The 27,500-nt window shown below is 41.6% G+C and overlaps 1 protein-coding gene across 2 annotated transcripts in view; it reads right to left on the reverse strand.

Moving 5' to 3' along the window:
- Window positions 1–4,235: 4,235 nt before the first annotated feature.
- The window catches only part of LOC121839362 (Fc receptor-like protein 5), a 24,115-nt gene continuing 850 nt past the window's right edge, over window positions 4,236–27,500 (reverse strand). The window contains exons 2-4 of one of the 2 annotated variants that reach the window (XM_042297848.1): window positions 25,089–25,133; window positions 5,055–5,315; window positions 4,236–4,614 (exon numbers count right to left, since the gene is read on the reverse strand). In XM_042297848.1, the coding sequence (XP_042153782.1) occupies window positions 4,253–4,614; window positions 5,055–5,315; window positions 25,089–25,133 (668 nt within the window). In that variant the 3' untranslated portion in view covers window positions 4,236–4,252. Of the gene's footprint in view, window positions 4,615–5,054; window positions 5,331–25,088; window positions 25,134–27,500 lie in introns of both variants that reach the window. The other variant, XM_042297847.1, reaches the window with a different exon arrangement.

Raw genomic sequence — 27,500 nt, forward strand, 5'->3', positions numbered from 1 at the left:
CCCCTGGTACAGTGCTATATTAACCAGACCATCCCCTGGCATGGTGCTATATTAAACTGAAGGCGCTGTGAATTATGCGCCTGCTCTGAAATATGTGTTAGTTGCTTTCTAAACGAGTTGGAAAAAGTGGGTTTGGTGCCAGATGGTATCAGTTTGGTGTCAGAATGATATCTAATTGACTGATGGACACTGAATTGCTAGTTGACTTTAAAAAAAAAAAAAACATTCCCAAAGTAAACTGCCTATTTCTCAGGACAAGATGCTAGAATATGCATATAATTGACAGCTTAGGATAGAAAACGCTCTAAAGTTTCCAAAACTGTGAAAATATTGTCTGTGAGTATAACAGAATTGATATTGCAGGCGAAAGCCTGAGACAAATCCAATCAGGAATCAGGAAGTGACTCTTATTTTGAAACCTCTGTGTTCCTTTGCATCCCTATTGACCATTGAAAGGGATATCAACCATATTCCTTTTCTATGGCTTCCCTAAGGTGTCTACAGCCTTTAGACGTAGTTTCAGGCCTTTATTTTGAAGAATGAGCGTAAACGACCACATTAAGTAAGTGGTCAGGTGGGGGCTCTCAGAGTGATTCTTGCGCAAAAGAGAGAGGTAGCAATTGTTCCTCCCGGTCCTAGTGAAAAGCGGTTGATAAAAACGTTTGCTATGTTTCTGTGGACATTATGGATATAATTTGGAATTTTTGTCTGCTTTGTCGTGACCGCTATTTCCGGTGGATTCCTGGGCATAACACATCAAACTAACAGAGGTATTTGGATATAAAAAATATCTTTATGGAACAAAAGGAACATTTACTGTCTAACTGTGAGTCTCGTGAGTGAAAACATCCAAAGATCATCATAGGTAAATGGTTAATTTGATTGCTTTACTGATTTTCGTAACCAAGCTTCCTGGTGCTAAGTGGAAATAATGCTACGTTAGGCTATCGATAAACTTACACAAACGCTTGTATTGCTTTCGCTGTAAAGCATAATTTCAAAATCTGAGACGACAGGTGGATTAACAAAAGGCTATGCTGTGTTTCAAAATATTTCACTTGTGATTTCATGAATATTAATATTTTCTAGTAATATTTTTTGACTGTTGCGCTATGCTATTCAGCGGTTGCTTATGACAATTCTCCCGGAGCAGGGAGGAGTAATTCTACAGTGAGGTACCATCACCAAAATGACATTCTGAAATCAACACTAAAAATGGCATCACCATAGTCTCCAGACTGTGCAGAGTTCAACGAGACGCCCCGCTTGACCGTAGCTGGCTCTGAGTGCAGCAACCGTGAAAAAAAGCAGGCTCAAAATGAGGCCTGACCCTAAATTTCAGGGGCTTTTGGGGGACAGCGGCGGAACCGTTAGGGTTAGAAGGACAATTCGACCACAGGAATGTTCCTATGGTCCTCCCGATCTGTGCAAGCCTAACCGTGACCATGTGGCATTAACCATTAACAGTAAAAACAGTTTTTTTTTTTCATCTCACAGAATACAATGACATCTCTCCCCATAGGAATACTTTGCATGCTCCTCTAAAGTCAACCTGAAGACTATGTGGGTTATGAATGCCTTATGACCCTGTCTTCAATGACATTCCATCAGGCCACTATGAGGTCTACCTGTGTTGATTCTAAGCTTCCTGGACCAACCGGAAGTGATTAATTCACCCTAAAAGTGTTTTGCCATGCCAAACCTGCAGTTTGTGAGAAATAGTGCAACCCTGTGTAAATCAGTCAGTTCTTAACATAAAGACTTAAAACTCAGGATTCTGTGAAAGCCAATGAGGATATGTGTTTACTTTCAGCTTCCTGTGTCAACCGGAAGTGCCTTAAAAAGGGGTCAAAGGGGCTGTTTCGAAGGGTTAAAGTTAAAGAAGTCAGATCTTTCCAAAACACCACATGTGTGATTAGGCAACCCTCGTGAATTGTAAATCAGTAATTTCTCCCAACAGATGTCAAAGAAAAGCTCTCTCTCACACACACGCACACACACACACACACACACACACACACACACACACACACACACACACACACACACACACACACACACACAGCAAGGATGGAGTGACAAAGTGTGGTGCTTAAGGGCAGTAAGCATTTAACTACATGTTGTATTCAGTGCATGAGACAAATAACATTTGATTTGATTTTGGAAGGGATCCTGGATTTGGGACTCTATTTGTTTTATTTTGCACAAGCTGGGACCTCATCAAGAAGAAACTGACGATGGTAGGAACAGTACGAAAAAAACAAGCCAGAGCTCCCACCTCAGCTGTTGAATACACAGAGCAGGCCTATCAATTCCTCTCAGTTGGCTGACAGTGTCCTACGTGCCAAAGAAAGGCAAAAAAAAGTGGTACTCATGAGTAAGCTGCATAGGGATGGGAGAATCTGTGGCCAGGAACATTGAAAAGCAGAAATCACAATGGATTACAATGCCACAAAAGGAGGGGTGGAAAATGTAGACACGCTGGTGACTGGCTACAGCTGCAGAAGAAAAAACCCTATGCCACTTGTGATATTATTCAACATCTTGGACCTCCAAAGGAGACAGCTCTTTCTCGAGGAGCAAGGCATTGGTAAGACCTCAAATCCAGACAACAAGGACCCCAGCTTCTGCAGCAATTGTGAGGAGGATTGGATGCCCCTCAATTACCATTTCCATAAAATACTGTATGTAAAATGTGTCCTTCCAATTTATTCAGTTCAAAGCAATAAACATCAATAATGATGAAAACCTTGAAAAACCTTGTTTAATTTATATTTGTTCCAGATAAACATGATTTATTCCACCCGTCTTGATAATAATAGATTTTTGTTTACGAAAATCACATTTTATTTAAAAAAAATGAATAGCGCTTTTATTGATAAATGTGATCTAGCAGTTAATGGCAAATATTAACCTATATAAAGTCAACATTACAAGTATTTTTACGTAAATTGTTATGGCTGTATTGTTTTAAAAACAATGTTGTAGGTCCATCAGACCCACATAAAAAACAAAAACATGAACACCACACAAGGGTTAAGGAAAGCTTTGACTATGTACAGACTCAGTGAGCATAGCCTTGCTATTGAGAAATGTCTCTTTAGGCAGATCTGGCTTTCAAGAGAAGACAAGCTATGTGCACACTGCCCACAAAATGAGGTGGAAACGGTGCTGCACTTCCTAACCTCCTGCCAAATATATAACTATATTTGAGACACATATTCCTCTAAGACAAATCGACAAAGAATTTGAAAACAAACCCAATTTTGATAAAGTCCCATATCATACCATTGCGTGAACACCACCATGTGCACAGCAGCAAGAAATGGGTGAAGTACAAACACCATCATCATCAACATCTAAATACACCTCTCCAGGTCTGAATAAATAAATACAATCCATATTTATGTTTATTAATTTACTTTGACTATTTTCACGTCATTACAACACTGTATATAGACAGTGGGGAGAACAAGTATGTCATGCAATAAAATGCAAATTATTTACTTAAAAATCATACGATGTGATTTTCTGGATTTTTGTTTTAGATTCCGTCTCTCACAGTTGAAGTGTACCTATGATAAAAAAATTACAGACCTCTACATGCTTTGTAAGTAGAAAAACCTGCAAAATCAGCAGTGTATCAGATATATATTTATATATATTAACACATTATGACATTTGAAATGTATTTATTATTTTGGAACTTGTGTGAGTTTAATGTTTACTGTTGACTTTTTACTGTTTATTTCATTTGGTTTATTATATATTTTATTTGATATTCTATTTTATTATTATCTATTTCACTTGCTTTGGCAATTTTAACATATGTTCCAATGCCAATAAAGACATTTGAATTTAATTGAAATAGAGAGAGAGGGAGAGCGAGAGAAAAGGAGAGAGAGAGAGATTTTATTGAAATGTGTTTATTTTTATTTAACTAGGCAAGTCAGTAAAGAACAAATTCTTAATTTACAATGACAGTCTACCCCGACCAAAGGGAGAGAAAGTCATTAGATAAATGTTTACGGTCTGATATACCACGGGTTCCAGCCAATCAGCATTCAGGGCTGGAACTACCCAGTTTATAATGCAGGTTTCAGCACCACTTAACAGTGTAAAGAACCACCCAGTTTATAATGCAGGTTTCAGCACCACTTAACAGTGTAAAGAAGAACCACCCAGTATATAATGCAGGTTTCAGCACCTATTAACAGTGTAAAGAAGAACCACCCAGTTTATAATGCAGGTTTCAGCACCTATTAACAGTGTAAAGAAGAACCACCCAGTTTATAATGCAGGTTTCAGCACCACTTAACAGTGTAAAGAAGAACCAGATAATCTGAATGTCAAGGTTTCTCATATTCTCACCTGTCACAGTCATCCAGCTCTCTGGTGATTCTCTTTCAGAGTTGGTACACGTGTAGAGTCCTTCATCTGACTTGGATACTGCAGGGATGGTCATCTCTCCTGTAGTCTCAGTCCTGATGAGGGATCCATCTTTGTAGAAATCAGCTGTGAGGTTAGAGGGAATTCTCTTATATCTGCAGCGCAGAGTCACAGAATCTCCCTCAGTCACAGGAAGGGCAGGGCTCTCCGGGATCACAGCTCCAGCTGTATATAATATATAAACATCATATATAAACAGGTCTCTCCAGGATCACAGCTCCAGCTGTATATAATATATAAACATCATATATAAACAGGTCTCTCCAGGATCACAGCTCCAGCTGTATATAATATATAAACATCATATATAAACAGGTCTCTCCAGGATCACAGCACCAGCTGTATATAATATATAAACATCATATATAAACAGGTCTCTCCAGGATCACAGCTCCAGCTGTATATAATATATAAACAGGCCTCTCCAGGATCACAGCTCCAGCTGTATATAATATATAAACATCATATATAAACAGGTCTCTCCAGTATCACAGCTCCAGCTGTATATAATATATAAACATCATATATAAACATAACATCAGCTGTCTGAAACCAGATGAACCACTAAACACTATAATGTTAGTAGATGGTGTTTGTGGACATACCATGTACTGTGATGTTGACAGCATTGCTGTGTTCTCCAGACCCAGACTCACACCAGTACACTCCACTGTCTGATGGTATTAGTGGCACGATGCATGAAGACCCCTGTTGTTCTCCCCAGTCAGTATTACACTCTGAAAGGATTCCTCTCCCTGTGTTCCTCACCACTCTCCATCCAGCAGAGTTCCCCCAAACCTCACAGCTCAGAGAGACAGACTCATATTCAAAGAACTGAGATCTGTCAGGACTGACACTCAGAGAGGCTGGAAAGGAGAGATCTGGAGAGAGAGGGAGAAGGTCATGAGAAAATTAGCTCCTGACTCTTTCTGCATTTAGAGTTAGATAAACTTAGATTTTTTTGACAAGGACATATGTAGGAAACTCCTCCAAAACATAAGCTTCAAAATCAAAAGTCCAAACCTACAACCGGATTTTGGACAAAATTATTCCGGAAGGAGTCCTACTACCAAGGATTCTTCTTCCAACGATTCTTACTGCCAAGGATTCTTACTTCCAAGGATTCTACTACCAAGGATTCTACTACCAAGGATTCTACTACCAAGGATTCTACTACCAAGGATTCTACTACCAAGGATTTTACTACCAGGGATTATACTGCCAAGGATTCTTACTGCCAAGGATTCTAACTACCAAAGATTCTTACTGCCAAGGATTCTACTACCAATCATTCTAATTGCCATGGATTCTAACTGCCAGGGAATCTTACTAACAAGGATTCTACTACCAAGGATTCTTACAGCCAAGGGATTCATCCTGCCAAGGTTTCTTACTACCAAAGATTCTATTAGCAAGAATTCTAACTGCCAACGAATCTACTACCAAGGATTCTCACTGCCAAGGATTCTTACTACCAAGGATTCTTACTAACAAAGATTCTTACTTCCAAGGATTCTTACTGACAAGGATTCTACTACCAATGATTCTTACTGCCAAGGATTCTTACTGCCAAGGATTCTACTAACTAGGATTCTTACTGTCAAGGATCCTACTACCAAGTATTCTTACTACCAAGGTATCTATTACCAAGGATTCTTACTAACAAGGATTCTTACCGCCATGGATTCTTACTTCCAAGGATTCCTACTGCTCAGGATACTTTCTACCAAGGCATCTTACTGCCTATGAATCTTACTGCCAAGGATTCTACTAAAAATAATTATACTATAAAGGTTTCTTACTACCAGGGATTATATTACCGATGATTCTTGCCACCAAGGATTCTTACTGCCAAGAATTCTACTACCAAGGATTATTAACACCAAGGATTCTACTACCAAGGATTCTTACTGCCAAGGATTCTTACTGCCAAGGATTCGTACTTCCAAGGATTCTTACTGCCAAGGATTCTTACTACCAAGGATTCTACTTCCAAGGAATCTTACTACCAAGGATTTTTACTGCCAAGGATCCTACTACCAAGGATTCTTACTACCAACGCTTCTTACAGACAATGATTCTTACTGCCAAGGATTCTTACTGCCAAGGATTCTACTACCAAGGATTCTCCTGCCAAGGATTCTTACTTCAAGGGATGCTTACTGTCAAGGATTCCAACTGCCAAGGATTCTAACTGCCAAGGAATCATACTGCCACCGATTCTTATTGCCAAGGATTCTACTACCAATGATTCTACGACCTATGAATCTACTACCAAGGAATCTAAGAGTCAATGATTCTTACTGCCAAGGATTCTATTACCAAGAATTCTTACTGCCAAGGATTCTTACTGACACGGATTCTTGCTGCCAAGGATTCTTACAGCCAAGGATTATTATTGCCAAGGATTCTAATATGAAGGATTCTACTAACAAGGATTCTTACAGTTATTATATTACCAATGATTTTTACTACCAAGGATTATTACTGCCAAGGATTCTACCAACAAGGATTCTTAGTTCAAGAGATGCTTACTGCCAAGGATTCTACTACCAAGGATTCTACTACCAAGGATTCTTACTACCAAGGCTACCTACTACCAAGGATTCTACTACCAAGGATTCTTACTACCAAGGTATCTATTACCAAGGATTCTTACTAACAAGGATTCTTACTGCCATGGATTCTTACTTTCAAGGATTCCTACTGCTCAGGATTATTTCTACCAAGGCATTTTACTGCCAAATAATCTTACTGCCAAGGATTCTTACTGCCAAAGGATTTTACGAACAAAGATTCTACTATAAAGGTTTCTTACGACCAGGGATTATATTACCAATGATTCTTACCACCAAGGATTCTTACTGCCAAGAAATCTACTACCAAGGCTTTTTACTTCAAGCGATGCTTACTGCCAATGATTCTTACTGCCAAGGATTCTTACTACCAAGTATTCTTAAAACCAATGATTCTTCTACCAAGGAATCTACTATAAAGGATTCTTACTGACAAGGATTCTTACTGCCAAGGTTTCCACTTCCCAAAGATTCTTACTACCAAGGATTCTTACTGTAAAGGATTCTTACTGCCAAGTGTTCTTCCTGACAAGGATTCTTACTACCAAGGACTCTTACGACAAGTATTATTTCTACCAAGGTCTCTTATTGCCAAGGATTCTTACTTCAAAAGATTGTTACTACCAAGGATTAATATTACCAAGGAATTCTTACTGACGAGAATTCTGACATCCAAGGATTCTTACTACCAAGGAATCTACTATAAAGGATTCTTACTACCAAGGATTCTTACTGCCAAGGTTTCCACTACCAATGGTTCTTACTACCAAGGATTCTCACTGTAAAGGATTCTTACTGCCAATGATTCTTACTACCATGGGTTCTTACTACCAAGGAGTCTTACCGCCAGGGATTCTACAGCTAAGGATTCTTCTTCCAAAGATTCTTACTTTCAAGGATTCTTACTGCCAATGATTCTTACAACCAAGGATTCGTACTGACAAGGACTCTTACTGCCAAAGTATTCTTACTGCCAAAGAATCTACTACCAAGGATTCTTACTGCCACTGATTCTTACTACAAGGATTATTTCTACCAAGGTCTCTTATTGCGAAGGATTCTTACTTCAAAAGATTCTTACTACCAAGGATTAATATTACCAAGGAATTTTTACTGACGAGAATTCTGACATCCAAGGATTCTTACTACCAAGGAATCTACTATAAAGGATTCTTACTACCAAGGATTCTTACTGCCAAGGATTCTACTACCAATGATTCTAACTGCCATGGATTCATACTGCCAGGGACTCTTACTGCCAAGGATTCTACTACCAAGGATTTTTCCTACCAAGGGATTCTTACTGCCAAGGGTTTTTACTACCAAGGATTGTTACTACTAAGGATTCTTATTGCCAAGGATTCCCACTGCCAAGGATTAATACTGCCAAGGATTCATACTGCCAAGGAATCTACTACCAAGGATTCTTACAACCAAGGATTCTTACTAGCAATGTTTCCCTCTGTCAAGGATTCTACAACTAATGATTTTTAATACCAATGATTCTTACTGCTAAGGATTCTTACTGCCAAGGATTCTTACAGCCAATGATTCTTACTGCCAAGGATTATACTACCAAGGATTTTACTATCAAGGGTTGAACTACCAAGGATTATACTGCCAATGATTCTTACTGCCAAGGATTCTACAACTAATGATTCTTACTACCAAGGATTCTTACTGACAAGGATTCTACTACCAAGGGATTCTTACTGCCAAAGATTCTTACTGCCAATGATTCTACTAAATAGGATTCTTACTGCCAAGGATCCTCCTACCAAGGATTCTTACTCCCAAGGTATCTATTACCAAGGATTCTTACTAACAAGGATTCTTACTGCCATGTATTCTTACTTCCAAGGATTCCTACTGCTCAGGATTATTTCTACCTAGGCATCTTACTGCCAAATAATCTTACTGCCAAGGATTCTTACTGCCAAAGGATTCTACTAACAAAGATTCTACTATAAAGGTTTCTTACGACAGGGGTTATATTACCAATGATTCTTACCACCAAGGATTGTTACTGCCAAGAATTCTACTACCAAGGCTTTTTACTTCAAGTGATGCTTACTGTCAATGATTCTTACTGCCAAGGATTCTTACTACCAAGTATTCTTAACACCAATGATTCTTCTACCAAGGATTCCTACAGCCAAGGATTCTTACTGCCAAGGCTTCTTACTGCCAATGATTCTTACTGCCAAGGATTCTATTTCCAAGAACTCTTCCTACCAATGGTTCTTACTGAAAGGATTAATACTACCAAGGGATTCTCACTGCCGAGAATTCTGACAACCATGGATTCTTACTACCAAGGATTCTACTTCCAAAGAATCTTACTAACAAGGATTTTTACTGCCAAGGATCCTACTACCAAGGATTCTTTCTACCAATGCTTCTTACAGACAATGATTCTTACTGCCAAGGATTCTTACTGCCAAGGATTATACTGCCAAGGATTTTTACTGCCAAGGATTCTACAACTAAGGTTTCTTACTACCAAGGATTCTTACTACTAAGGATTCTTACTGACATGGATTCTACAACCAAGGATTCTTATTACTAAGGATTCTTACTGACATGGATTCTACTACCAAGGATTCTTACGGTAAAGGATTGGAGCGGCAGGGTAGCCTAGTGGTTAGAGTGTTGGACTAGTAACTGAAAGGGTGCAAGTTCATATCCCCGAGCTGACATGGTACAAATCTGTCATTCTGCCCCTGAACAGGCAGTTAACCTACTGTTCCTAGGCCGTCATGGAAAATAAGAATTTGTTCTGAACTGACTTGCCTAGTTAAATAAAGGTAAAAAAATACAAAATAAAATACTGCCAAGGATTCTTACTACCAAGGATCCTACTACCAAGGATTCTTACCAACAAAGTTTCTTACTGCCATGGATTCTTACTTCCAAGGATTCCTACTGCTCAGGATTATTTCTACTGAGGCATCTCACTGCCAAGGATTCTTACTGCCAATAATTCTACTACCAAGGCTTTTTACTTCAAGGGATGCCAAGGATTCTTACTGAAAGGATTAATACTACCAAGTGATTCTTACTGCAGAGAATTCTGACAACCAAGGATTCTTACTACCAAGGAATCTACTATAAAGGATTCTTACTGCCAAGGATTCTATTTCAAGAACTCTTCCTACCAATGATTCTTACTGAAAGGATTAATACTACCAAGTGATTCTTACTGCAGAGAATTCTGACAACCAAGGATTCTTACTACCAAGGAATCTACTATAAAGGATTCTTACTGCCAAGGATTCTTACTGTAAAGGATTCTTACTGCCAAGGATTCTTCCTGACAAGGATTCTTACTTCCAAGGATTCTACTACCAAGGATGCTTACTGCCAAGGATTCTTACTACCAAGGATTCTTACTACCAAGGATTCTACTACCAATGATTCTTACTGCCAAGGATTCTTACTGCCAAGGATTCTACTACCAATGATTCTTACTGCCAAGGATTCTTACTACCAATGGTTCTTACTACCAATGATTACTTCTACCAAGGATTCTTACTGCCAAGGATTCTAACTTCCAAGGATTCTTACAACCAAGGTTTAATACTACCAAGGGATTCTTACTGCCGAGGATTCTGACAACCAAGGATTCTTACTGCCAAGGAATCTACTTCCAAGGGTTCTTACTACAAAGTTTTCTTAATACCAAGGATTCTTCCTGCCAAGGAATCTTACTACCAAGGATTCTTTCTACCAAGGATTCTATTACCAAAGATTCTTTACACCAATGTGGTGAAGACGTCTCCACAGTAACGTAGTGAAGCCGTCTCCATAGTAATTTAGTGATGCCGTCTCCATAGTAATGAAGTGAAGCCGTCTCCATAGTAATGAAGTGAAGTCGTCTCCATAGTAATGAAGTGAAGATCTGTACTGAAGCCGTCCCCATAGTAATGTACTGAAGCCATCTCCATAGTAATGTACTGAAGCCGTCCCTATAGTAATGTTCTGAAGCCGTCCCCATAGTAATGTACTGAAGCCATCTCCACAGTAATGTACTGAAGCCGTCCCCATAGTAATGTACTGAAGCCATCTCCATAGTAATGAAGTGAAGCTTTGTAGTGAAGTCATCTCCATAGTAATGTAGCCATCTCAATAGTGAAGCCATCTCAATAGTGAAGCCATCTCAATAGTAATGTACTGAAGCCATCTCCATAGTAATGTACTGAAGCCGTCCCCATAGTAATGTACTGAAGCCGTCCCCATAGTAATGTACTGAAGCCATCTCCATAGTAATATGCTGAAGCCAATAGTGAAGCCATCTCAATAGTGAAGCCATCTCAATAGTAATGTACTGAAGCAGTCCCCATAGTAATGTACTGAAGCCATCTCCATAGTAATGTACTGAAGCAGTCCCCATAGTAATGTACTGAAGCCGTCCCCATAGTAATGTACTGAAGCCATCTCAATAGTAATGTACTGAAGCCGTCCCCATAGTAATGTACTGAAGCCATCTCCATAGTAATGAAGTGAAGCTTTGTAGTGAAGTCGTCTCCATAGTAATTTAGTGATGCCGTCTCCATAGTAATGTAGTGAAGCCGTCTCCATAGTAATGAAGTGAAGTTGTCTCCATAGTAATGAAGTGAAGATCTGTACTGAAGCCGTCTCCACAGTAATGTATTGAAGCCATCTCTATAGTAATGAAGTGAAGCTCTGTAGTGAAGCCGTCTCCATAGTAATGTAGTGAAGCCGTCTCCATAGTAATGTAGTGAAGCCGTCTCTATAGTAATGATTTGAAGCCGTCTCTATAGTAATGATTTGAAGCCGTCTCTATAGTAATGAAGTGAAGCTCTGTAGTGAAGCCGTCTCCAGAGTAATGTAGTGAAGCCGTCTCCATAGTAATGTAGTGAAGCCGTCTCCAAAGTAATGTAGTGAAGCCGTCTCTATAGTAATGATTTGAAGCCGTCTCTATAGTAATGAAGTGAAGCTCTGTAGTGAAGCCGTCTCCATAGCAATGTAGTGAAGCCGTCTCCATAGTAATGTAGTGAAGCCGTCTCCAAAGTAATGTAGTGAAGCCGTCTCCAAAGTAATGATTTGAAGCCGCCTCTATAGTAATGTAGTAAAGACGTCTCAATTGTAATGAATTGAAGCTCTGTAGTGAAGCCGTCTCCATAGTAATGAAGTGAAGCCGTCTCCATAGTAATGTAGTGAAGCCGTCTCCATAGTAATGTAGTGAAGCTGTCTCCATAGTAATGAAGTGAAGCCATCTCCATAGTAATGAAGTGAAGCCATCTCCATAGTAATGTAGTGAAGCCGTCTCCATAGTAATGTAGTGAAGCCGTCTCCATAGTAATGAAGTGAAGCCGTCTCCATAGTAATGAAGTGAAGCCGTCTCCATAGTAATGTAGTGAAGCTCTGTAGTGAAGCCGTCTCTATAGTAATGTAGTGAAGCCATCTCCATGGTAATGTAGTGAAGCTCTGTAGTGAAGCTGTCTCTATAGTAATGTAGTGAAGCCATCTCCATAGTAATGTAGTGAAGCTCTGTAGTGAAGCCGTCTACATAGTAATGTATTGAAGCCGTCTCCATAGTAATGAAGTGAAGCCATCTCCAAAGTAATGTAGTGAAGCCGTCTCTATAGTAATGTAGTGAAGCCGTCTGTATAGTAATCATTTGAAGCCATCTCCATGGTAATGTAGTGAAGCTCTGTATTGAAGCCGTCTCCATAGTAATGTAGTGAAGCCGCCCCCATAGTAATGTAGTGTAGACGTCTCCATAGTAATGTAGTGAAGCTCTGTATTGAAGCCGTCTCCAAAGTAATGTAGTGAAGCCGCCTCCATAGTAATGTAGTGAAGACGTCTCCATAGTAATGTAGTGAAGCCGTCTCCATAGTAATGTAGTGAAGCCGTCTCTATAGTAATGTAGTGAAGCCGTCTACATAGTAATGTAGTGAAGCCGTCTCCATAGTAATGTAGTGAAGCCGTCTCCATAGTAATGTAGTGAAGCTCTGTAGTGAAGCCGTCTACATAGTAATGAAGTGAAGCTCTGTAGTGAAGCCTTCTCCATAGTAATGTAGTGAAGCCGTCTCCATAGTAATGTAGTGAAGCCGTCTCCATAGTAATGTAGTGAAGCTCTGTAGTGAAACCTTTTCCAGAGTAATGAAGTGAAGCCGTCTCCATAGTTATGAAGTGAAGCCGTCTCTGTAGTAATGTAGTGAAGCTCTGTAGTGAAGCCGTCTCCATAGTAATTTAGTGAAGCCCTGTAGTGAAGCCTTCTCCATAGTAATGAAGTGAAGCTGTCTCCATAGTAATGTAGTGACGCCATCTCCATAGTAATGAAGTGAAGCTCTGTAGTGAAGCCGTCTCCATAGTAATGTAGTGAAGTCGTCTCCATAGTAATGAAGTGAAGCTCTGTAGTGAAGCCGTCTCCATAGTAATGTAGTGAAGCCGTCTCCATAGTAATGAAGTGAAGCTCTGTAGTGAAGCCGTCTCCATAGTAATGAAGTGAAGCCGTCTCCATAGTAATGTAGTGACGCCGTCTCCATAGTAATGAAGTGAAGATCTGTAGTGAAGCCGTCTCCATAGTAATGTATTAAAGCCGTCTCCATAGTAATGTAGTGAAGCCCTGTAGTGAAGCCTTCTCCATAGTAATGAAGTGAAGCCGTCTCCATAGTAATGTAGTGAAGCCGTCTCCATAGTAATGTAGTGAAGCCGTCTCCATAGTAATGAAGTGATGCTCTGTAGTGAAGCCGTCTCCATAGTAATGTAGTGAAGCTCTGTAGTGAAGCCGTCTCCATAGTAATGTAGTGAAGCCGTCTCCATAGTAATGAAGTGAAGCCGTCTCCATAGTAATGAAGTGAAGCCGTCTCCACAGTAATGTAGTGAAGCCGTCTCCATAGTAATGAAGAGAAGCCGTCTCCATTGTAATGTAGTGAAGCTCTGTAGTGAAGCCGTCTCCATAGTAATGTAGTGAAGCCGTCTCCATAGTAATGTAGTGAAGCCGTCTCCATAGCAATGAAGTGAAGCTCTGTAGTGAAGCCGTCTCCATAGTAATGAAGTGAAGCCGTCTCCATAGTAATGTAGTGAAGCCGTCTCCATCGTAATGAAGTGAAGCCGTCTCCATAGTAATGAAGTGAAGCCGTCTCCATAGTAATGAAGTGAAGCCGTCTCCATTGTAATGTAGTGAAGCTCTGTAGTGAAGCCGTCTCCATAGTAATGTAGTGAAGCCGTCTCCATAGCAATGAAGTGAAGCTCTGTAGTGAAGCCGTCTCCATAGTAATGAAGTGAAGCCGTCTCCATAGTAACGTAGTGAAGCCGTCTCCATAGTAATGAAGTGAAGCTCTGTAGTGAAACCTTTTCCAGAGTAATGAAGTGAAGCCGTCTCCATAGTTATGAAGTGAAGCCGTCTCTGTAGTAATGTAGTGAAGCTCTGTAGTGAAGCCGTCTCCATAGTAATTTAGTGAAGCCCTGTAGTGAAGCCTTCTCCATAGTAATGAAGTGAAGCTGTCTCCATAGTAATGTAGTGACGCCATCTCCATAGTAATGAAGTGAAGCTCTGTAGTGAAGCCGTCTCCATAGTAATGTAGTGAAGCCGTCTCCATAGTAATGTAGTGAAGCCGTCTCCATAGAAATTAAGTGAAGCTCTGTAGTGAAGCCGTCTCCATAGTAATGAAGTGAAGCTCTGTAGTGAAGCCGTCTCTATAGTAATGTAGTGACGCCGTCTCCATAGTAATGAAGTGAAGATCTGTAGTGAAGCCGTCTCCATAGTAATGTATTGAAGCCGTCTCCATAGTAATGAAGTGAAGCCGTCTCCATAGTAATGAAGTGAAGATCTGTAGTGAAGCCGCCTCCATAGTAATGTATTGAAGCCGTCTCCATAGTAATGTAGTGAAGCCCTGTAGTGAAGCCTTCTCCATAGTAATGAAGTGAAGCCGTCTCCATAGTAATGTAGTGAAGCCGTCTCCATAGTAATGTAGTGATGCCGTCTCCATAGTAATGAAGTGATGCTCTGTAGTGAAGCCGTCTCCATAGTAATGTAGTGAAGCTCTGTAGTGAAGCCGTCTCCATAGTAATGTAGTGAAGCCGTCTCCATAGTAATGAAGTGAAGCCGTCTCCATAGTAATGAAGTGAAGCCGTCTCCACAGTAATGTAGTGAAGCCGTCTCCATAGTAATGAAGAGAAGCCGTCTCCATTGTAATGTAGTGAAGCTCTGTAGTGAAGCCGTCTCCATAGTAATGTAGTGAAGCCGTCTCCATAGCAATGAAGTGAAGCTCTGTAGTGAAGCCGTCTCCATAGTAATGAAGTGAAGCCGTCTCCATAGTAACGTAGTGAAGCCGTCTCCATAGTAATGAAGTGAAGCTCTGTAGTGAAGCCGTCTCCATAGTAATGAAGTGAAGCTCTGTAGTGAAGCCGTCTCCATAGTAATGTAGTGAAGCTCTGTAGTGAAGCCGTCTCCATAGTAATGTAGTGAAGCGCTGTAGTGAAGCCGTCTCCATAGTAATGAAGTGAAGCTCTGTAGTGAAGCCTTCTCCATAGTAATGTAGTGAAGCCGTCTCCATAGTAATGTAGTGAAGCCGTCTCCATAGTAATGAAGTGAAGCTCTGCAGTGAAGCCGTCTCCATCGTAATGTAGTGAAGCCGTCTCCATAGTAATGTAGTGAAGCCGTCTCCACAGTAATGTAGTGAAGCCGTCTCCATAGTAATGAAGTGAAGCCGTCTCCATAGTAATGAAGTGAAGCTCTGCAGTGAAGCCGTCTCCATCGTAATGTAGTGAAGCCGTCTCCATAGTAATGTAGTGAAGCCGTCTCCATAGTAATGAAGTGAAGCTCTGCAGTGAAGCCGTCTCCATCGTAATGTAGTGAAGCCGTCTCCATAGTAATGAAGTGAAGCTCTGCAGTGAAGCCGTCTCCATCGTAATGTAGTGAAGCCGTCTCCATAGTAATGTAGTGAAGCCGTCTCCATAGTAATGAAGTGAAGCTCTGCAGTGAAGCCGTCTCCATCGTAATGTAGTGAAGCCGTCTCCATAGTAATGTAGTGAAGCCGTCTCCACAGTAATGTAGTGAAGCCGTCTCCATAGTAATGAAGTGAAGCCGTCTCCATAGTAATGTAGTGAAGCCGTCTCCATAGTAATGAAGTGAAGCTCTGCAGTGAAGCCGTCTCCATCGTAATGTAGTGAAGCCGTCTCCATAGTAATGTAGTGAAGCCGTCTCCATAGTAATGAAGTGAAGCTCTGCAGTGAAGCCGTCTCCATCGTAATGTAGTGAAGCCGTCTCCATAGTAATGAAGTGAAGCTCTGCAGTGAAGCCGTCTCCATCGTAATGTAGTGAAGCCGTCTCCATAGTAATGTAGTGAAGCCGTCTCCATAGTAATGAAGTGAAGCTCTGCAGTGAAGCCGTCTCCATCGTAATGTAGTGAAGCCGTCTCCATAGTAATGAAGTGAAGCTCTGCAGTGAAGCCGTCTCCATCGTAATGTAGTGAAGCCGTCTCCATAGTAATGTAGTGAAGCCGTCTCCATAGTAATGAAGTGAAGCTCTGCAGTGAAGCCGTCTCCATCGTAATGTAGTGAAGCCGTCTCCATAGTAATGAAGTGAAGCTCTGCAGTGAAGCCGTCTCCATCGTAATGTAGTGAAGCCGTCTCCATAGTAATGTAGTGAAGCCGTCTCCATAGTAATGAAGTGAAGCTCTGCAGTGAAGCCGTCTCCATCGTAATGTAGTGAAGCCGTCTCCATAGTAATGTAGTGAAGCCGTCTCCACAGTAATGTAGTGAAGCCGTCTCCATAGTAATGAAGTGAAGCTCTGCAGTGAAGCCGTCTCCATAGTAATGAAGTGAAGCTCTGTAGTGAAGCCGTCTCCATAGTAATGAAGTGAAGCTCTGCAGTGAAGCCGTCTCCATCGTAATGAAGTGAAGCTGTCTCCATAGTAATGTAGTGAAGCCGTCTCCATAGTAATGAAGTGAAGCTCTGCATTGAAGCCGTCTCCATCGTAATGTAGTGAAGCCGTCTCCATAGTAATGTAGTGAAGCCGTCTCCACAGTAATGTAGTGAAGCCGTCTCCATAGTAATGAAGTGAAGCCGTCTCCATAGTAATGAAGTGAAGCTCTGCAGTGAAGCCGTCTCCATCGTAATGTAGTGAAGCCGTCTCCATAGTAATGTAGTGAAGCCGTCTCCATAGTAATGAAGTGAAGCTCTGCAGTGAAGCCGTCTCCATCGTAATGTAGTGAAGCCGTCTCCATAGTAATGAAGTGAAGCTCTGCAGTGAAGCCGTCTCCATCGTAATGTAGTGAAGCCGTCTCCATAGTAATGTAGTGAAGCCGTCTCCATAGTAATGAAGTGAAGCTCTGCAGTGAAGCCGTCTCCATCGTAATGTAGTGAAGCCGTCTCCATAGTAATGTAGTGAAGCCGTCTCCACAGTAATGTAGTGAAGCCGTCTCCATAGTAATGAAGTGAAGCCGTCTCCATAGTAATGTAGTGAAGCCGTCTCCATAGTAATGAAGTGAAGCTCTGCAGTGAAGCCGTCTCCATCGTAATGTAGTGAAGCCGTCTCCATAGTAATGTAGTGAAGCCGTCTCCATAGTAATGAAGTGAAGCTCTGCAGTGAAGCCGTCTCCATCGTAATGTAGTGAAGCCGTCTCCATAGTAATGAAGTGAAGCTCTGCAGTGAAGCCGTCTCCATCGTAATGTAGTGAAGCCGTCTCCATAGTAATGTAGTGAAGCCGTCTCCATAGTAATGAAGTGAAGCTCTGCAGTGAAGCCGTCTCCATCGTAATGTAGTGAAGCCGTCTCCATAGTAATGAAGTGAAGCTCTGCAGTGAAGCCGTCTCCATCGTAATGTAGTGAAGCCGTCTCCATAGTAATGTAGTGAAGCCGTCTCCATAGTAATGAAGTGAAGCTCTGCAGTGAAGCCGTCTCCATCGTAATGTAGTGAAGCCGTCTCCATAGTAATGAAGTGAAGCTCTGCAGTGAAGCCGTCTCCATCGTAATGTAGTGAAGCCGTCTCCATAGTAATGTAGTGAAGCCGTCTCCATAGTAATGAAGTGAAGCTCTGCAGTGAAGCCGTCTCCATCGTAATGTAGTGTCGCCGTCTCCATCGTAATGTAGTGAAGCCGTCTCCATCGTAATGAAGTGAAGCCGTCTCCATAGTAATGAAGTGAAGCCGTCTCCATAGTAATGTAGTGAAACCGTCTCCATAGTAATGAAGTGAAGCCATCTCCATAGTAATGTAGTGAAGCCGTCTCCATAGTAATGTAGTGAAGCCGTCTCCATAGTAATGTAGTGAAGCCGTCTCCATAGTAATGAAGTGAAGCCGTCTCCATAGTAATGAAGTGAAGCCGTCTCCATAGTAATGAAGTGAAGCCGTCTCCATAGTAATGAAGTGAAGCCGTCTCCATAGTAATGTAGTGAAGCCGTCTCCATAGTAATGAAGTAAAGCCGTCTCCATCGTAATGTAGTGAAGCCGTCTCCATAGTAATGTAGTGAAGCTCTGTAGTGAAGCCGTCTCCATAGTAATGAAGTGAAGCCGTCTCCATAGTAATGAAGTGAAGCTCTGCAGTGAAGCCGTCTCCATAGTAATGAAGTGAAGCTCTGTAGTGAAGCCGTCTCCATAGTAATGAAGTGAAGCCGTCTCCATAGTAATGTAGTGAAGCTCTGTAGTGAAGCCGTCTCCATAGTAATGTAGTGAAGCTCTGTAGTGAAGCCGTCTCCATAGTAATGAAGTGAAGCTCTGTAATGAAGCCGTCTCCATAGTAATGTAGTGAAGCGCTGTAGTGAAGCCGTCTCCATAGTAATGAAGTGAAGCTCTGTAGTGAAGCCTTCTCTATAGTAATGTAGTGAAGCGCTGTAGTGAAGCCGTCTCCATAGTAATGAAGTGAAGCCGTCTCCATGGTAATGTAGTGAAGCTCTGTAGTGAAGCCTTCTCTATAGTAATGCAAGGAATCTATCATATTCATGTGATAGTCAATTACTATGGAAATGATGGAATGTGTTTTTCTATGAAATGTATGTTTTCAATGTAACTATGAATCATCTATGATGGTAGGACACTTCATGTTACACTCATAGACACTCAACCAGGCAAGCTGGGTGATTATTTATTTAGTTATCAAACATTATAGTCTTACTCTTATCCAGACATCATACACACTGCCACTAAATCACATCCAATTTAATCACATCAACCTACTCAGATCTACTACACACATAGACACTGTCACTAAATCACATCAACCTACTGAGATCTACTACACACATAGACACTGTCACTAAATCACATCCAATGTTACACACGTCAACCTACTGAGATCTACTACACACATAGACACTGTCACTAAATCACATCAACCTACGGAGATCTACAACACACATAGACACTAAATCACATCAACCTATTGAGATCTACTACACACATAGACACTGTCACTAAATCACATCCAATATACACACGTCAACCTACTGAGATCTACTACACACATAGACACTAAATCACATCAACCTACTGAGATCTACAACACATAGACACTGTCACCAAATCACATCAACCTACTGAGATCTACTACACACATAAACACTGTCACCAAATCACATCAACCTACTGAGATCTACTACACACATAGACACTAAATCACATCCAATATGAATTAATATGAATCCCATCAACCTACTCAGATCTACAACACATAACATACTGAATGTTCTATAATCTGTGGCTCACAGCCAAACAGCCAAGGGAATCAAACATACTGTTAGAACCTGTTTCTTGAATTCTAAACATCAGACAATTAAAATCTCTATTTTTGACCGTCAAAATACCTCTTATGGCAGGAACTTTACAAGCTCTAATGATGGTCAATTTAGACTGAGAATAGTATCTAGTTATGGTAAGGGGTGAAATAAGTATAGCCAGTTATAATTGTAACGGTTTAGCAGATTATAAAAAAAGATTATCAGTTTTTACCTGGCTAAAAGATAAGGAATATAATATCTATTGTTGACAGGAAACTCACTCTACATCCTGAGATGAAGTTGTTGACAGGAAACTCACTCTACATCCTGAGATGAAGTTGTTGACAGGAAACTCACTCTACATCCTGAGATGAAGTTGTTGACAGGAAACTCACTCTACATCCTGAGATGAAGTTGTTGACAGGAAACTCACTCTACATCCTGAGATGAAGTTGTTGACAGGAAACTCACTCTACATCCTGAGATGAAGTTGTTGACAGGAAACTCACTCTACATCCTGAGATAAAGTGCGATCGGATCATCATCAAATGCGATCATCATCTAATTGGCCTTCACATAACTCTTATAGAATTTTCACGTGGTTGGGAATATTGGAAATTTAATAAAAGTTTACAGGAGGACAACTTATTTTTAACTAAGACAAAATAATTCAGAATAGAATTTTTCCAATTTAATATAGGTTCAGCCTATCCCCTTATTGTTTGGGTTACCTTTAAATGTACCTTCAGAGGTCATTCAATTCAATATTCATCAATAATAAAAAAGCAGTTTCTGTCTAAAGAGACTAACAATGGAAATACAGGAACTAAAGCTCATCCGTTGTTTAAAAACTGAATTTTTGCCTTTGTGCAGATTTCCATGTCTCAATTTCGATTAATTGAAAATTATACTTTGAAAAAAGTATCTCTCTTTTTCAAACAAGCATTGCAGAGTTATCTACAATTTAACTTTCATGCCCCTGAAAAGATTAACAAATATTATAACAAATATTATTGTCACGACTTCTGCCGAAGTCAGCCCCTCTCCTTGTTTGGTCGGCGTTCGGCGATCAACGTCACCGGCTTTCTAGCCCTCGCCGCTCCATTTTTCGTATATCCATTTGTCTTGTCTTGTTTCCATACACACCTGGTTTTCATTTCCCCAATTAATCTACTTGTATTTAACCGGACCTTGGCCGCCGGAGCAGGCTGGAACGACAGGCCCTCACCAATATCGATGCAGCCTACGAGAGGAGGTCCGACTTGAGCTAACCATAATTTCCTTTGACCAACTGGTGGATTTGTCCATCCGGTTGGATAACCTGCTGGTCACCCGCGGACTTCCAGAGGGGGCTCTGTCGGTTCCATCGTCCAGTACTCTTGCTCCGGTGCCCATGGAGTTAGGAGGGGCTGCTCATAGGGAGACTGGAGGAGGAGCCATCATGTGCGCTATCTGTGGCCGCAGAGGACACATTGCCGGTCGGTGCTGTGTTGGTTCCTCTGGGAGTTGAGGCAACAGGCAGGACACTCTGGCGTCACCTCAAGTGAGTTTTCACCACACTCATCCAGAGTCCTCAGTTGATCAACTGTTTGTGCCTGTTTGTTTCCCTGAGTTTTCCCCACATTCCCAGCATAAGACGCTCGTCGATTCAGGAGCAGCTGGGAATTTTATCGACAGAGCATTAGCCATTAGGTTAGGGATCCCTATGTTCCCATAGTTAGACCCTTCCCGGTACATTCTCTAGATAGATAGTCGACCATTAGGGCTAATCAAGGAGGCCACCATCTCCTTGGCCATGGTTATGCAGGGGAGTCATGAGGAGAGAATCAGTCTCTTTCTAATTGAATCTCCTGCGTTTCCTGTGGTACTAGGGCTTCCTTGGTTGGCTCTACGTAACCCCACTATTTCCTGGCAACAGAGGGCTCTCACGGGTTGGCCGCGAGAGTGCTCAGGGTGGTGTGTAGGGGTTTCCGTTGGTGCTACCACGGTGGAAAATCCAGACCAGGTCTCCACTGTGCACATCCCCCCAGAATATACCGTTTTGGCTCTCTCCTTCTGTAAAATAAAGGCGACTCAATTACCACCTAATCAACGGGGATGATTGTGAGATAAATCTCCTGGCTGTCGCTGCGCTTCCCAGGAGTCACGTGTATCCCCTATCGCAAGCGGACACAGTGGCTAAGGATACATATGTCTCTAAATCCCTGCGTCAGGGGTACATTCGGCCCTCTACTTCACCCGCCTCCTCGAGTTTCTTTTTTGTGAAGAAGAAGGATGGAGGTTTACTTCCGTGCATTGACTATGGAGGTCTCAATCAAATCACAGTGAGGTACAGTTACCCACTACCTTTTATCGCCATGCCGATTGAGTCAATGCATGGGGCGCGCTTTTTCACGAAACTGGATCTCAGGAGTGCGTATTACCTGCTGCGTATCCGGGAGGGAGACGAGTGGAAGACAGCGTTCAGTACCACCACAGGGCATTATGAGTACCTCATCATGCCTTACGGGTTGAGGAATGCTCCATCAGTTTCCAATCCTTTGTAGACGAGATTTTCAGGGACCTGCACATGCAGGGTGTAGTGGTGTATATCGATGACATTCTGATTTACTCCGCTACACGCGCCAAGCATGTTTCCTTGCTGTGCAAGGTACTTGGATGACTGTTGGAGCATGACCTGTAAGTCAAGGCTGAGAAATGCCTGTTCTTTCAGCAGGTCGTCTCCTTCGTATTGCATTTCCACATCAGGAGTGGAGATGGAGAGTGACCGCATTTCAGCCATGCGTAATTGGCCGACTCCAACCACGGTAAAGGAGGTGCAGCAATTTTTAGGGTTTGCCAATTACTACCAGAGATTTATCCGGGGTTTTGGCCAGGTTGCTGCGCCCATTACCTCATAACTGTAGGGGGTCCTGTAAGGTTGCTGTGGTCGGCTGAGGCGGACAGGGCTTTTGGGCAACTAAGAGCTCTGTTTACTTTGGCTCGAGTGCTGGCCCATCCGGATCCCTCTTTGGAATTCATAGTGGAGGTGGACGCATCCGAGGCTGGGATAGGAGCCGTGCTCCCTCAGCACTTAGGCACGCCACCGAAACTCCACCCCTGTGCTTTCTTCTCGAAGAAGCTCAGCCCAGCGGAGCTTAACTATGATGTGGGGGAGTTGTTCGCTGTGGTTAAGGCGTTGAAAGCGTGGAGACATTGGCTTGAGGGGGATAAACACCCTTTTCTCATCTGGACTGACCACCGCAACCTGGAGTACATCCGGGCAGCGAGGAGACTGAATCCTCGTCAGGCAAGGTGGGCCATGTTCTTTACCCGTTTTGTGTTTACCCTGTCCTACAGACCAGGTTCCCAGAATAACTGGGATTACAGTAATATAACTGATGAATACAGTAATATAACTGATGAATACAGTAATTTACCTGATGAATACAGTAATATAACTGATGAATACAGTAATATACCTGATGATGCCACTGGGTGAAAATTGAACAGTAGTGATGAATACAGTAACATAACTGATGAATACAGTAATATAACTGATGAATACGAATACAGTAATATAACTGATGAATACAGTAATATAACTGATGAACACAGTAATATAACTGATGAATACAGTAATATAACTGATGAATACAGTAATATAACTGATGATACCACTGGGTGAAAATTGAACAGTAGTGGTGAATACAGTGATATTCCCTTCATTAAAATGAGATCACAACAGATGTTATGTTCTCCATCCTAAATGGCCCCCTATTCCCAATGTAGTTCACTACTTTTGGCCTATGAACAGGGTGCAATTTAGGGGAGGGTTACATAGCTAGAGACTGCAGGGTCACAGAATACCATCAGGTCTACCAGTAGTGGCTGTACAGAGCTAGAGACTGCAGGGTCACAGAAAACCATCAGGTCTGCCAGTAGTGGGGTACAGAGCTAGAGACTGCTGGGTCAGAAAACCATCAGGTCTGCCAGTAGTGGGGTACAGAGCTAGAGACTGCAGGGTCACAGAATACCATCAGGTCTACCAGTAGTGGCTGTACAGAGCTAGAGACTGCAGGGTCACAGAAAACCATCAGGTCTGCCAGTAGTGGGGTACAGAGCTAGAGACTGCAGGGTCACAGAAAACCATCAGGTCTGCCAGTAGTGGGGTACAGAGCTAGAGACTGCAGGGTCACAGAATACCATCAGGTCTACCAGTAGTGGCTGTACAGAGCTAGAGACTGCAGGGTCACAGAAAACCATCAGGTCTGCCAGTAGTGGGGTACAGAGCTAGAGACTGCTGGGTCACAGAAAACCACGAGCAAAGGAAACAAAAACACTCATGCAGCAAAAACAGAGAGATAAATGAGGTCAGGGACCCGCTAAGGGGTTTGTACAACAAAGTCAATGCAGAAAACCATCAGGTCTGCCAGTAGTGGGATACAGAGCAAGAGACTGCAGGGTCACAGAAAACCATCAGGTCTGCCAGTAGTGGGATACAGAGCAAGAGACTGCAGGGTCACAGAAAACCATCAGGTCTGCCAGTAGTGGGATACAGAGCAAGAGACTGCAGGGTCACAGAAAACCATCAGGTCTGCCAGTAGTGGGATACAGAGCAAGAGACTGCAGGGTCACAGAAAACCATCAGGTCTGCCAGTAGTGGGATACAGAGCAAGAGACTGCAGGGTCACAGAAAACCATCAGGTCTGCCAGTAGTGGGATACAGAGCAAGAGACTGCAGGGTCACAGAAAACCATCAGGTCTGCCAGTAGTGGGATACAGAGCAAGAGACTGCAGGGTCACAGAAAACCATCAGGTCTGCCAGTAGTGGGATACAGAGCAAGAGACTGCAGGGTCACAGAAAACCATCAGGTCTGCCAGTAGTGGGGTACAGAGCTAGAGACTGCTGGGTCACAGAAAACCATCAGGCCAAACCACAAGCCACGGAAACACACAACACAGACACATATTTATATTTACATTTGACATTTTAGTCATCCAGAGCGACTTACAATGAATTATCACAGTCATATTAAGTACATTTTCCTCAATGTTGTAGCTATAAATAATGAATTAAGAAATAAAGGGACATGTTACTATTATAGAACAGGTGATGAATATAGAGAAATGTTACTATTATAGAACAGGTGATGAATATAGAGAAATGTTACTATTATAGAACAGGTGATGAATATAGAGAAATGTTACTATTATAGAACAGGTGATGAATATAGAGAAATGTTACTATTATAGAACAGGTGATGAATATAGAGAAATGTTACTATTATAGAACAGGTGATGAATATAGAGAAATGTTACTATTATAGAACAGGTGATGAATATAGAGAAATGTTACTATTATAGAACAGGTGAGGAATATAGATAAATGTACTCACCTCCACCTTGTCCGAGGCTACAGTATACCAGTGTACTCAACAGCACTGAAACACACAGAGAGAACTATCACTATGGTAAATGATGTAAACACTGAAACACACAGAGAGAACTATCACTATGGTACATGATGTAAACACTGAAACACACAGAGAGAACTATCACTATGGTACATGACGTAAACACTGAAACACACAGAGATAACTATTACTATGGTAAATGATGTAAACACTGAAACACACAGAGAGAACTATTACTATGGTACATGACGTAAACACTGAAACACACAGAGAGAACTATCACTATGGTACATGATGTAAACACTGAAACACACAGAGAGAACTATCACTATGGTACATGATTGAAACACTGAAACACACAGAGAGAACTATCACTACATCTCAATCCACAGCATCTGTCTTTGTCGGCCTTCTTAGTACTGTATATAGACAGGTGTAGTAGTACTACTGTATACAGACAGGTGTAGTAGTACTACTGTATATAGACAGGTGTAGTAGTACTACTGTATACAGACAGGTGTAGTAGTACTACTGTAAATAGACAGGTGTAGTAGTACTACTGTATACAGACAGGTGTAGTAGTACTACTGTATACAGACAGGTGTAGTAGTACTGTATATAGACAGGTGTAGTAGTAGTACTGTATGCAGACAGGTGTAGTAGTACTGTATATAGACAGGTGTAGTAGTACCACTGTATACAGACAGGTGTAGTAGTACTACTGTATATAGACAGGCGTAGTAGTACTACTGTATACAGACAGGCGTAGTAGTACTACTGTATACAGACAGGTGTAGTAGTAGTACTGTATGCAGACAGGTGTAGTAGTACTGTATATAGACAGGTGTAGTAGTACTACTGTATACAGACAGGTGTAGTAGTACTACTGTATGTAGACAGGTGTAGTAGTACTACTGTATATAGACAGGTGTAGTAGTACTACTGTATACAGACAGGTGTAGTAGTAGTACTGTATGCAGACAGGTGTAGTAGTACTGTATATAGACAGGTGTAGTAGTACTACTGTATACAGACAGGTGTAGTAGTACTACTGTATGTAGACAGGTGTAGTAGTACTACTGTATATAGACAGGTGTAGTAGTACTACTGTATACAGACAGGTGTAGTAGTACTACTGTATACTACCGTGGCCTCCAATTGCTCTTAAATACAAGTAAAACTAAATGCATGCTCTTCAACCGATCGCTACCTGCACCTACCCGCCTATCCAACATCACTACTCTGGACGGCTCTGACTTAGAATACGTGGACAACTACAAATACTTAGGTGTCTGGTTAGACTGTAAACTCTCCTTCCAGACTCACATCAAACATCTCCAATCCAAAGTTAAATCTAGAATTGGCTTCCTATTTCGCAACAAAGCATCCTTCACTCATGCTGCCAAACATACCCTTGTAAAACTGACCATCCTACCAATCCTCGACTTTGGCGATGTCATTTACAAAATAGCCTCCAATACCCTACTCAACAAATTGGATGCAGTCTATCACAGTGCCATCTGTTTTGTCACCAAAGCCACATATTCTACCCACCATTGCGACCTGTACGCTCTCGTTGGCTGGCCCTCGCTTCATACTCGTCGCCAAACCCACTGGCTCCATGTCATCTACAAGACCCTGCTAGGTAAAGTCCCCCCTTATCTCAGCTCGCTGGTCACCATAGCATCTCCCACCTGTAGCACACGCTCCAGCAGGTATATCTCTCTAGTCACCCCCAAAACCAATTCTTTCTTTGGCCGCCTCTCCTTCCAGTTCTCTGCTGCCAATGACTGGAACGAACTACAAAAATCTCTGAAACTGGAAACACTTATCTCCCTCACTAGCTGTCAGAGCAGCTCACAGATTACTGCACCTGTACATAGCCCACCTATAATTTAGCCCAAACAACTACCTCTTTCCCTACTGTATTTAATTAATTAATTTATTTTGCTCCTTTGCACCCCATTATTTTTATTTCTACTTTGCACATTCTTCCATTGCAAATCTACCATTCCAGTGTTTTACTTGCTATATTGTATTTACTTTGCCACCATGGCCTTTTTTTGCCTTTACCTCCCTTATCTCACCTCATTTGCTCACATCGTATATAGACTTGTTTATACTGTATTATTGACTGTATGTTTGTTTTACTCCATGTGTAACTCTGAGTCGTTGTATGTGTCAAACTGCTTTGCTTTATCTTGGCCAGGTCGCAATTGTAAATGAGAACTTGTTCTCAACTTGTCTACCTGGTTAAATAAAGGTGAAAAAAAAAATATATATATATATATATATTATATATATATGACAGGTGTAGTAGTACTACTGTATACAGACAGGTGTAGTAGTACTACTGTATATAGACAGGTGTAGTAGTACTACTGTATACAGACA

This window comes from Oncorhynchus tshawytscha, linkage group LG15 (assembly GCF_018296145.1).
Source record: "Oncorhynchus tshawytscha isolate Ot180627B linkage group LG15, Otsh_v2.0, whole genome shotgun sequence".
NCBI lineage: Eukaryota > Metazoa > Chordata > Actinopteri > Salmoniformes > Salmonidae > Oncorhynchus > Oncorhynchus tshawytscha.